This window comes from Apis florea, unplaced genomic scaffold (assembly GCF_048593485.1).
Source record: "Apis florea isolate Af1SG1 unplaced genomic scaffold, ASM4859348v1 contig_3367_pilon, whole genome shotgun sequence".
NCBI classification, from domain to species: domain Eukaryota; kingdom Metazoa; phylum Arthropoda; class Insecta; order Hymenoptera; family Apidae; genus Apis; species Apis florea.
In genome coordinates, this window is record NW_028256746.1 from 3,579,531 (window position 1) to 3,591,832 (window position 12,302).

At 47.2% G+C, this 12,302-nt stretch overlaps 1 protein-coding gene across 8 annotated transcripts in view; it reads left to right on the plus strand.

Annotated features, from left to right (window-relative positions):
• Positions 1-12,302, plus strand: part of PlexA (plexin A) — a 267,624-nt gene that overhangs the window by 53,013 nt on the left and 202,309 nt on the right. For all 8 annotated transcript variants that reach the window (XM_086911844.1, XM_086911845.1, XM_031917682.2 and 5 more), the window contains one exon: positions 1,886-3,168. In XM_086911844.1, the coding sequence (XP_086767970.1) occupies positions 1,999-3,168 (1,170 nt within the window). In that variant the 5' untranslated portion in view covers positions 1,886-1,998. The remainder of the gene's footprint in view (positions 1-1,885; positions 3,169-12,302) is intronic.

Consider the following 12,302-nt stretch of genomic DNA (forward strand, 5'->3'; position numbering starts at 1 on the left):
ATGATACTACGTCGTTACGTTCAACTTTCGCTCAAACTTTCATCGGTCCAATTTTGTATTTGATTTTGAAGCGATGAAAGAAAGGAGAGAAAGATCGATTCGATACTTTCGAAGGAACGAAGGAATTCTAGTTTCTCGTGCTCGTGTTCGATTACGGTATCGCGATGTACGGTATCGATTGGCACGTTAGCGTTAATTTTAGAGCAAAGGTGTTATATTCGAGCCCGATGCATTTCCAAACCGAGAGATCGTTACTTCGATAACAGGAACATTATTCCAAAATAACATAATCATACTCATTGGAATGCGCTTCGACGTTTTCAACGGTCAAACGACGTTTAATTAGATTTCTCACCGATGACTCACATTTTTTTTTTTTAATCTCGAAAGCGAATAACGTGGTCCGATTTCTCCGATATCTCGGCTCGCGATCCATTTTCCTTGGGAAATGGGAATTCCCAAGATTCCCTATTTTTTTCCCGATCGAAACGCGCAAATCATCGAACAGAACACAGAACAGCGGTGAATTACAATTACGAGGAAAACATTAGGAGGAAAAGGGGAGTTTCTCGTCGTTCGGTACGGTTCTTCCACCCATAAAGCGGAATCGACGCGTTGCAGAAGGGAGGCCTCTCGACAAGGCCTCCCCTTGCCTTGAATGGGTGTTCGGAAAATAAGGAAAGTTTTTGTTGCGATTGAACGTTACCCTCCGTCACGATAAGAAGGAACGAGCACGAGGAAACACCTTTTTCTTCCGTTCTGCATCCGCTCCTCCTTTCCCTCGCCCTACGAATTTTTCCTTCTTCTTCTCTCTTTTATTCTTATCTCTTTCTCTCTCTTCACGTATTTCCTGCGCAAAGTCAAGCGTTTCATTTCGTTAAGAGGGAGTGCGCGTTGGGGTTCCGTCCCGGATTCAAAGGCACCTTGTTTCCCTAGTCGATAAATTGTCAGGGACCCCTCTCTCTCCCCCCCTTCGATTTTCGTCCTCTTCGCAATTTCGCACGCTCAACCTCCTCCTTTGTTCCTCTCCTCTCTCTTCTTCCAACTTTTTCGAAACTTCTTGCACGACGAAGATCGAAGGAGGAGGGAATCGTGTCGTCGATACGATAATATTATCGGGGCTGATATCCTCTTAAATAAACCGCGGTACCAGTCAGTCTCTCTTTACACAGACCGATCAGTTTGATAAGTTTTCCAGAATAAATACACGGAATTATCGCGCGCTAGGTATTTGCACGTATGTACGCTGTTTCCAAGTCATCGATCACAGCTTTATATCAGAAATTAACCGCAATTTTCTTTCATATTCGATCAAAGTGAAAACGTTATTTTATTTTACACGCGCAAAAGAAAAACATTGTAACGAGAATATTAACGAAAATACGTGTATTTACAATGATAAAACGTAGAACGAATAATCTTGGGTTTTTTATTTTTCGTCCGTTTCGCATCTACGTTTTACTTGTGTTTCGTTGGGAATTCGGGCCGAGTTTTCGAAGAGATAATCGGTCCAATTATATCCCCGTTGTAAGGTGTGTCGTGTCCCAGGTGTCGTTGATCCGGCGTTAACTCGCGATTAATGTAAAACAGGCGTACAGTCACGCTAAACGTCCGCGAAAATGGATAGCAACGCCTGGCTTTGGATTCAACGCCGTTAAAAGACGTCTTTATACACGATCTGCCTTTTAAACTCGGCCAGCTAAACGCTTCCTCCTCGCGGGAAACGACTCTCGTAAACAACGTTTACGTAGCACCCGATCGAAATAGCTGGTTCCACGGTGCAAGCTTTAAGAAATCGAACGCTCCATAAAACCGGATAAACGAGAGGGTTTGGTATTTTGGGGAAGAGGAAGGAATTAACCCGTTTCTGGTTTTGATTGTTCAGGTGTGGGCGAGGCTCGAGGAAGGGCGGCGGCACCTCGTCGAGGATTCTCGGGCGCAGCGAGGGAGGAAGCGGAGATAGAATAGCGCAGGAGGAGGAGGAATAGGATAGATAAGATGGTGGTGTTCCCGGGGAGGAGGAGTAGCGGCGAGGGATCGTGGACGGTGTCGCATCAGCAGCAACTTCGCCTCCTCCTCTCGTTCCTGGTGCTGTTGTCGCCCCGGCTCCCGGTCCGCTCCACGCCCGCGGACATAGTGCAAAGGTTCCACGACCCGGAGGTGAAGCGGATGAACCATCTGGTGGTGGACAAGAACACGGGGCGGGTTTACGTGGGCGCGGTGAACCGGCTTTATCAGCTGTCCCCCGACCTGAGCGTGGTGGTGAAGGAGGTGACCGGGCCGAAAGGGGACTCGAACGCGTGCTCGATGATCGACTGCCCCCGCGAGACGCCGACCCGCCTCGTCGACAACGTGAACAAAGCGTTGGTGATCGACTACACGACCACCAGGCTGATCTCGTGCGGCAGCCTGTCCCAGGGCACGTGCAGGGTGCGCAATCTTCACAACATCTCGGACGTGGTGCAGGAGGTGAAGGAGGCCGTGGTCGCGAACAACGCCACCGCGTCCACGGTCGCGTTCATAGCCCCTGGCCCCCCCAATCCGCCCGTGTCCCAGGTGATGTACGTGGGCGTCACGTTCACCGGCAACTCGCCCTACCGATCCGAGGTGCCCGCGGTCAGCTCGAGGTCGTTGGACAAGGACAGGATGCTCAACATCGCGGAGGCGGCGGTCACGACCGGGACCAGGATGTACGTGAACTCGTTGTCGCGCGAGAGATACCCTATCAACTACGTGTACGGGTTCAGCAGCGGTGGTTTCAGCTATTTCATGACCACGCAGATGAAGAACACGGACACCGCGGTCTTCATATCCAAGCTGGTGCGGGTCTGCCACGACGACGAGCATTACTACTCGTACACCGAGATACCGATCAACTGCACCAACGACGGCACCTATTACAATCTCGTGCAGGCGGCTTACGTGGGCAAGGCCGGCTCCGTTCTCGCCGGGGATTTGGGCATCACCGCGCAGGACGACGTGTTGTTCGCCGTTTTTTCCGAGAGCAACAGCACCAGCACCGACATACCCAAGAACCACTCGGCCCTCTGCGTCTACTCGTTGAAGGCCATCCGGAGGAAGTTCATGACCAATATACAGAAGTGCTTCAGCGGCGAGGGACACAGGGGACTGGAGTACATCTCCCCGAGCCACAAGTGCATCTTAACGGTGAGCGTTTCTTCCTTTTATTCTTCCGCGAACTAAGATTCCCGACGAGTCGTGAGAACGCCGAAAACGTTCCTTTTTTCGTCGATTCGAATCGACCGCACCTCGAGGATTTTCCGATTCGATTCGAAAAGTCGACGGGTTATTCGTTTCTAGAATCGCGTTTTCGAAACGCGAAAAATAATTGGGCGCACGGGTTCAATCAACCCACCTCGAAGAGCAACCCTCGACTAATAATTCGATGCGAAATCGGCTTTCGCGGTTTAATTTGTCGAAATTATACGCATACACGGATAGACAAACGCGATAAAATTAACGTTGAAGTTAATAATTAATCGACCGACGAAACCAACCCCATTCCAAACGCGTTCGAATCATCGCGAGATAATCATCGCGAGTGGAACAAAATATATATAAATGTATCCTCGCGTGAAAAAAATATTCTTCGCATGCTTCCAGCATTGTTGCGCTCTTTTTCGAATCGAGATAACCGACGCTATTAATTCGGCCCAATCTCTCCTTCGTGATCGATACACACTTCGCCCGAACCACGTATATCTCCACGCGTTTTATTTTCCTCGCATCAAAATCCATCCATTTTTGCAGAGGAAGAAAATATCGGACCGATCCTCTTATCGCATCTCTGTTTCGATATCCGATCGTTGCGACGACGACGACGACGACGACGACGAGGATGATCGATTTAACGAATTGCTATCGTATGTAACGCGCGTCAGCTGCCCTCTTTCTATCTCCTCTAACGACCCTCGAATCTCGAGGATCATCGGGATTCTTTAATGGATTTTCGCTCTTCGCCGAGTCCATCTTACTCTTACTCCGGCGTTGTAGCTCGATAACGGTTCGTCGATTTGCATGGAGAAGGTTGGGCAATCGGTAAAGCAGGATCGGGGCCTGGTTTATCGCGTGACAGCGCCGCATGGGGGCTGCGAGGAACCCCCTAGGAAAGAAACACGAGAACAGGGCGCGTGCTTTCTTGCTCGATTTTACACGTGCACCCACGATCGGTTCGTGCCGCGAACGTTGTTGCAACCGCCGGTTGAACGATCGTTTCTCATTTGCATACGGTCGAGTATAAAGTAAAACTTTCGTTGCGCTCCAACCGTTTCGCTGCTCCTCGTCGTCGTCCAATTCCTAGCGATCTTGTTGCAACGCACCGTTTGCGACTAACTGTGTTCCTCCTGCAGCGAGACAGATTTAAATCGTCGAGAACCGCGCATTTTCTTCTCGCTGTTCCTCTTTGTTCAGCGGCTAGGCTCGACAAATAGGCAAAGAGAGATTATTATTCGAGGAATTAAATATGGATTTAGACAAGTTTTGGCAAAGTTGTTGCTCTTTTTAATCGTAAAAGGAGGAGGAGAGATCAAGGATGGAAGGAGAAATGGATTGAAATACGTGGGAGATAATGGAGCGCACGGTGTAGAGACGGAAGTCGGCTCTCGAGTCGATGATTTGCTGAACGGTTGCCAGGTGGAAAGAATTCTCTGTGAGAAGGGCCGCGACTCGTCCTCGTCGTAGTCCATTACGACGTAAATCAATTGGCCGTGTCTCCGTGCTCGTGTTTACGTAACAGGTGGCGAGGTATCGAAAACACGGAGGACGATGGCAAAGCAAAGAGATCGCGCGTCGCGTGTGCGTCTCTTTCGCATTTTTCTTCCATCCATAGACGATTCCGCGATCTGCCTTCCACAATTTGTCCCGTCTCTCGAGATTTTTCCTCGATTATTCGCAACAAAAATGTGGTCCATCTGTTCGAATTTCTTGGCTTTCCAGGAAAGGCGATGGAAAAGGAACGTTTCTTTAATTTCAAATTTGGAACGTCTGCGGATTAAAAAGTCACGCAATCGCGGTTTATCGTATTCGTTTCGCGCGATACTTCCCCGCGCGACCATCTTCGACGATTCTTTAAGGTGAAAAGGGTTTTATTTAAAAAAAAGAAAAGGAAAAAGTCTCGCGAATATATTGGATCGATGAAGACTCTTGCGACACGCAAGTCTCTCCTCGCGTCATAAGGCTTAATGTCAAAGGTTCCCACGAATGACTCATAATAAAACGTTTGCCGGCTTTATTACCGCGAACGTTAAAATGGGGTGGAAAGAGCGAGAGAAGAGAGACGTGATGGAAAAGCTTGGTGGCGGTTCATTGAAAGTAAAGTCGGCGAAATGCTACCGGCATTTTCAGTTTCAACAGGGCGGATAGTTTGTTGGAAAGCCGCGAAATGATATTCACAGCGAGATTTATTCAAATTTTCGTGAAGGCTCATTGGACCATCTTCTTCTTCTTCTTCTTCTTCTTCTTCTTTTTCTTTTTCTCTCTTCTCTCCTCCGTTTCTTTCGTCGTTGCCTCTCTCTCCCTCTTTCCGAGTTTCTTATTTCTTTAACCTTCTTTCTTTTCTTTTCTTTTTTTTTTTTTTCCTCCCTCGTTCCCCTCTCGTCGAACACGGTGAGAAAGTATGCGGGGAACACAAAGGATCTGTTCACGTACGTAGGGCGAGAAAAAGGCAGAACCTGCCACGGGAAAGCCGGGGAGAAGAGTCGGTTGGCGGAGATAAGGACGACCATAAAGGAGATAAAGATTGTTTGTTTGGTCCGGCCGACAACCGGGCTGCCGTGGGACAGTGCCTCTTTTTTGTTCCCCTTTTCCCCTTTCCAGCTTCGTTCCATCTGCTCGATCCACGCGTACTCCGTTTTCTACTCTGATTCTTACTTCTTTTTTTTCTTTTCTCCTTTTCTTTTTTCCCCCCCTTTCTTTTAATTTCGCGAAGAAGTTGCCTCTCTTCGTTGAGAATTTTTCCTGGAACTTCGATTCTTATCTTTTTTTTCTTTTCTTTTTTTTCGAGCAACACGCTTAAGATTTACAGATCCAGTTTAATCTTTGCCAGAGGATCGGTGATGCGCGTATCCATGGTTTTTTTTGTCAGAAGTAAGATGAGAAATGTCTAGAAAAGTTAATTCTGCTTGAAATATCATACGAGTGCAAATTATTATACGAGAGAGGCGACGAATATATAAAGAAAAGCTGAATGCTAAAATCTTAACTGATCGCTGAAAACGCACGTATTTTAAGATGTTCTCCTCGATCGAAATACAATTTTCCAACTCGGTCTCTTTTCGGAATCTCTCTTGCAGCGCAAGCGATGTTCGGTTCAAGAGTGGAGTGTATCGATCCTCGTATTTATGTTTAAGAAGCTTGCCAATCAAGAAACAAGAGTCTCTACAATGTAATTACAATATGGCGATACACGAAGAGTTAAAATTTATACGCAACCGATCGTGTCCGCTATCGGTACACATATTCGAATTTTCCTAATAGAATTACGTAGACACGTTGGAAGCACGTGTTCGAAAGAGGGATTAACGATAACGCGACGCTATCTCCACGAGATAAAGAAATTATCTCTCTGTACAGTGCCAGTCTTTGTGACCGTAAAAGATAACAAATTGCTCGTTAAATCGCTTAAACTGTAACACTCGTGATTATTAAAACTTTAAAAAAAAAAAAGAGAGAGAAAAGAAAAACACGTTTCTCGAATTGTCGAAAAAAAGCTTGGTCTCGATCCAAGCGAGAAAATTTATCGCAGACTGGTTTTCCGTCGTCGATTATTAGGCGGGATCGGAGCGGATGATTTTTTTCGTTTCGTTCAACCTCATTGATCCTCGGTGAACCATACAAAAAAGGCCATCGAGCGGCGTGAAAAAGGTGGCGTGTCGATTAGCTTCAATTAAGACCGTCCGTGTCGACGAGTTTCGTTGATCAGCCTGCAAAAAACAACTATATATATTACGGATACCCGAGAATATCTACCAATTCGCGCTTCTTTCAACATTTTACGATTTCTTCCTCGATTAAACTCATCGTTAAAACTAAATACGATACAACATATCCTCATATTAGACGAATCGTAGAACAACTCACGTTAAATAAGCCACGATCCGCAAATGAAAGAAATAACGATGGAAATAAATATATATTCGTTCGTATGGTTGAGAGAAAGCGCGATTGAAACTCGTAAAAGGCAAGGTAGAACTCTTCGAAATTATCCCATTATCGATCGGACAAATAACGCAGTTACGTCCGAGTTTTATTCGATATTCTTCCATTAGAAACGTGTTCAAACGTGTTCGAAGCCGGATTCCTCCTCTTCCTCGTATCCACCATCCACCGCCACAGCACCCGTAACCGTAATGAAAACGCAAACGCGGGACGGATACGTAGAAGCTAGTGGAGGAGGAGGAATCGTGGTAGCAGTTGAGACCGTGCAGTTGAAGCACGTAGTTGGGGGGAGGGGGAGAAGGACGAGAGATTGCATTTTTATAGGGGCGCGCGTGGAATGCAACGGACCGTGCGCCGATTACGAGGCCAGGCCATTCTTTCTATCGACAGATTCGCAGTTTGGTCGTTTCGAGGCGTATATCGGCCGACGCTCGTCCGAGAGGGAGCGGAGAAAAGGAGGAGAGGGCGTGTAACCTCTGCCGTTGGCATGTGCAAAAACTGGCGGACAATGGAGCCGTAGCCAACCCCGAAAAACTGAACCGCCGTTGAGAAAGGCGGCGGCGGCGCAGAGAAGGGAGAAAGGGGAGAAGAGGGTGGCCGCACGCGTGGGTGCTGCGCGTCTCTCGAATTCAATTTTTTCGCGACAAAAGAATCGCGGAAACGGGGGGCTGTACACGGGGCGGAAGGAAGGAAGGAAGGAAAGGGGTTGGAAGCGTCGCGTCGAAGGAAAATCCCATTTGTGCAAATTGGCCCCGGTTCGACTAAAGTGTGTGAGACTTGCAATTAAAAAGTTTTCGTGGAGTCTCGTGGAGGGAAGAAAGAAGGATCGTCGCGATCTTCTTTCACTCTTTTTTTTTTCCATTTTTTCATCGATACATCCATCTTTCTTTCCGCGTTAGGTGGTGCGAAAGTGGAGATTACGGTATTTTTTTTTTTTTTTTTTTGTACACGCGCAAATTCGAATTGGATAGTATAGGCACGAACGTTCAACTCCAGGGATCCACTCTACTCGAAAATTAAATTTATCATCCGTAGACTTGCACGGGTGAGGGGGTGCGAGTCACCTTTAGCGCTATAAACTTCGCTCCACCGAACGATACATTAATCATCCTCTCTTCCTACGGGGAGGAGATCGTACCGATTTTTGAAACTACTTTTCACTCCTCCTTCTCTCTCAATTTTCCTTTAATCGTTTAAAATTTAGAACGTCGTTCCTCGCTCCTGTTTCTTCCTTTTCCTTCCCCGTTCCAGCTAGCTCCTCCTTTTTTCGCCTCATCCCCCTTTGGAGAATCGAACCGCGCTCTCGACGATCGAGTTTAATCAGCGACAGGATTTACAGAAGAAGGAAAAATCGCGTTACGAGGTCGAGCGTGAAACGCGATTAAAAGACGCCCCCCCCCCCCTCCCGATTGAAATTCGATATCCGAGTTTTTCTTGCCGCCCCTCCTCCCCCTCTCCTCTTTTTGCAATTTATGGAGATTACGGATAGTCGCCGCGCGAGAATCGTGGAAATCGGGGGAAACGGGGCGGAGCGAAGCGGCGCGGAAAATGATATTTTTCGAAATCGAGGCGGAATTTCGAAGGGGGCGGGATTCGCGATCGGAATTGGTCGACCGCTTCCTATCGCGATATTCATCTATCCGCTCTCTATTGTCGTCGCAAGCGCGACTGATGTGCGATTCGAGCTCGAAACGACGAGGAAACGTATTTTCCAATCGTTCCAGAATATATATATATCTCTCGTTTCGAGGTCAATTTTTATTACTCTTCTTCGAGTATGAAAACACGGTATTATCACGGATAATGGAAGAACGCCAAGAACTCCCCGCATTTCGTTTTCAAATACATTCGACCCGTGTAATAAATAAAATTGCACATCGGTTTCACAATAGGAAGGAAACCTCGCATCGAAGGGGGAAAAAAGAAAGAAAGAGAAAAAAAATTTCCTCCTCGAGCGAAACGTGTTTTTCCTTCTCGCCGATCATCATCGCCGTTCTTTCTCGATCTCGCGCGATTCCCCCGGTTATAAATAACGATGATCCGAGCAGTGTACAGTTCGATTCGATATCACAATAACAGTTGTGTTAGAGCCGCGTGTAAATGGCGATGGAGAGGGGGGAAGGACGTAATTGCACCGTGTTGCGTATTCGCCGTGGGCGACAGTGACGAAAAGAAGCGGAGCGTGGAATTAAATATAAGCTGCGGGTATATCCTCACTTGGCTCGCGGGAAACCAAGTTATAAAACGAACCCGATTGCGCCAATATCGTTGAGGCAATTCGCTCGTTAGACACGGTCCCGTCGTCTAGAAAAAAAAAAAAGAAAAGAAAAGAAAAAAAGAAGAAAAAAATGCTTGTAATCGGCCGCTTTTTAGACGGAGCAGCAGCGAGATTAATTGCACGTCGGGGAGATCGATCTCTATCGCCTCGATCGCCGCGACAAAGAGAGGCCGGAGGATTAAAATTCTTGGCGGAGCGGCGCGTAACGACGGGGGAGGAGGGAGGATGTAAAAGATAATCCCTGGGATCAGCGGAATTTATCGAAAGTTTCCGATATCGGTTAACATTCGATAACCGTAAGTTTCTCTTCACGTATTGTTTCACGAGGATCGATCCTTAAATGACCGAGTCTCTTAACTTGTTCGAATGAAAGAAATAAATTCATTTTTCCAAACAAATAATATACATGTATTGGATTACACGTAGTTCAGCATTCGAATCTCACTCGTCGAATTAATTCGACTTTCTCTCCTTCGTCGACTTCGTGGTCCTTGCGGACACAAACCATCTGGTTTAACAGAGGTGCCTGCCCCACCTTTCCTATCGCTTTCCGTTTCTCTTCGCGGAATAGTTGAATCGCCGTTACGCGCGCCGTTCTCCTTTGACGTCACGGCGACGTCATGCGTTGGGGGGAAAAAGAGAAAGAAAGGAAAAAAAGAGGGAAAAAGGCTTCCCCAGGAAACGAGTTTTCGAGAGATGACAGAATAGGGTCGCGCGAACGGATCGGGAGGCGATAGACCGAGAGCGAATTATGCAAGCGCATCGGCCCTCGTATTAGCCGAGGCGAAGCTTTGGAAAACGCGAGCATCGACGGTTATTTCACGTTGGCCGCATTCCACGCGGGGAACCCCGTGCCGGGTTATTGTCTCACGGTGTCAGGGGAGAATGCCGCGGCGAGAAATTGCATCGGTGAAAAGGGCGGTGGTTCGACATCTGCGTACCAATTTTTTCTTTCTTTTCTCTCTCTCTTTTATCCCTTTCGATCCTTTTCGATCGTAACGCGTTTAAGAGGATGGGGACAAGTGTTTCTTTTTTTTAGGAGTCTTCTTCTAGTTAGTTTTCTCGCGGACGTTTCCCTCTTTCGAGCGTTGTTGAATATTGGGCGAGGAGATGAACGACGATGAGATAAAATTCGTTTCTCGATCGAAGCGTACGAATCATCATTCCACAGTGACACAGGCTTCGTCGTGACTTCGCGTTCCTCCATTTAAAAATGAGACTTAGCTTCGACGATTCGATCTCATCGATGATGATACACCCATAACGAACGGTTACGTTGCTCGGCCCAACGTTCGTTAGAGATGATATCACGCGCAGAAATGACGATGGTCGAGGAGGAGAATTGGCGCGGGGACGCGTAATGACGATGCGAAAACAAAACGGTGGAAAGAGAAAGGGGGGGGTGGGTAGGAGGAGGAGGAGGGGAAAGCTTAGAATTATATCCCGACGAAATACAGCCGGTACTAATGAGGTACACTAATTAAAAACTTCTCGACTTTCTATGGGCTTCTCAAAGAAAAGAGCACGCCTCGGCCGCGATACGTTGGAGTTTTTTTTTTTTTTTTACTTAAAATCCCCACGGTTATATACCCCACACCGTGTACGGTCGCTTCTGATACGCGCGGATGCTGCTCTCCTCCCCACCTCCTACTCGAGCTTTCCTCGAGTTCAAAGCAAAGAGGAGGAAAAAATGTGTCTACTCAAGGAGCTGAAAGAATTCGTAGGATGATGATAATGCGACGAAAAGGTCGGGAAGAGGGTTAGTTGTCAGTCGGCGCGGGTGGAGATTCGACTTCCGTAAACTGGATAACGATGGGCGAGCGAGTAGTGTACACGTACGCGTGCCACGTGGAGACAAAGGAAGATGAAAGATGGCATATAAAGTATAAGAAGGGAAAGAGAGAGAGAGAGAGAGAGAGAGAAGGGAGAATACGAGCGCGAGTTTGAAAGCGAGGCAAAGGCCGTTTTATACCGGTGTCGTCCACGAGGCGGAGTCAAAAGGAAACAGAGAGAAAGAGAGAGAGAGAGAGAGAGAGAAAGAGGGTGTCGGTGGCCCCGTTATGCTCAATTTCAAAAGTTCTGCTAAGGCGAATGTTTCCACTTTTAAAAACTCCCTGCGCCGTGCAGTTTCTTTCGTGGAGAGAAAGAGAGAGAGAGAGAGAGAGAGAGAGAGAGAGAGAGAGAGAGAGAGAGAGGGAGAGGGAAAAAGAGAAAGAAAATCGAAAACGTTTTGAAAAAGAAATAAACGAAGGAAGAGCGAGATGAAACGGGGCACGCAACGAGATTCGAATCCCTGCTTTTTCCCCCGGATTCGTTCTTCCATTCTCCCCCTCCCTCCCTCTCTCTCTTTTTTTTTAACTGGGAAAATATTTTCACAAAATATCCCGGTGGGAAACGATAGGAAAGAATATTATAAAATAACGATCGGGCCGGTTCGTTCGATTCGCGTGTCCTCGTTTACCATTAAACTCGAGTATACCGTCGGCACGCCGACCAAAGTGGATACATGGAAGTTCAATTTTCCGGCCGCGACGAAAAATACCGATCGCCGCGTTGAATCGGCCGACCGACCCTCCGATTCAACCCGTGTATAAAAATAAAAGAAATAAAAAAATAAAAAAATAAAGAAAAAAATGGAAAAAGGGTAGAGAACAGGGAAGGAAAGGATGATCTGTATTCCGTTCGAAAAAACGAAGAAGATGAAATTGACTCGGGGAGAAAGACTTTCCCGTCCCGTGTATATAAGAATCGTGTGCGCGGTATCGATTGCTCGTAATTGCGTCGTTTCGACTTTCCGATACCGATACTTTTCGGGGAAAGTCGAAAGAGGGAAACGAAAGGAGGAAAT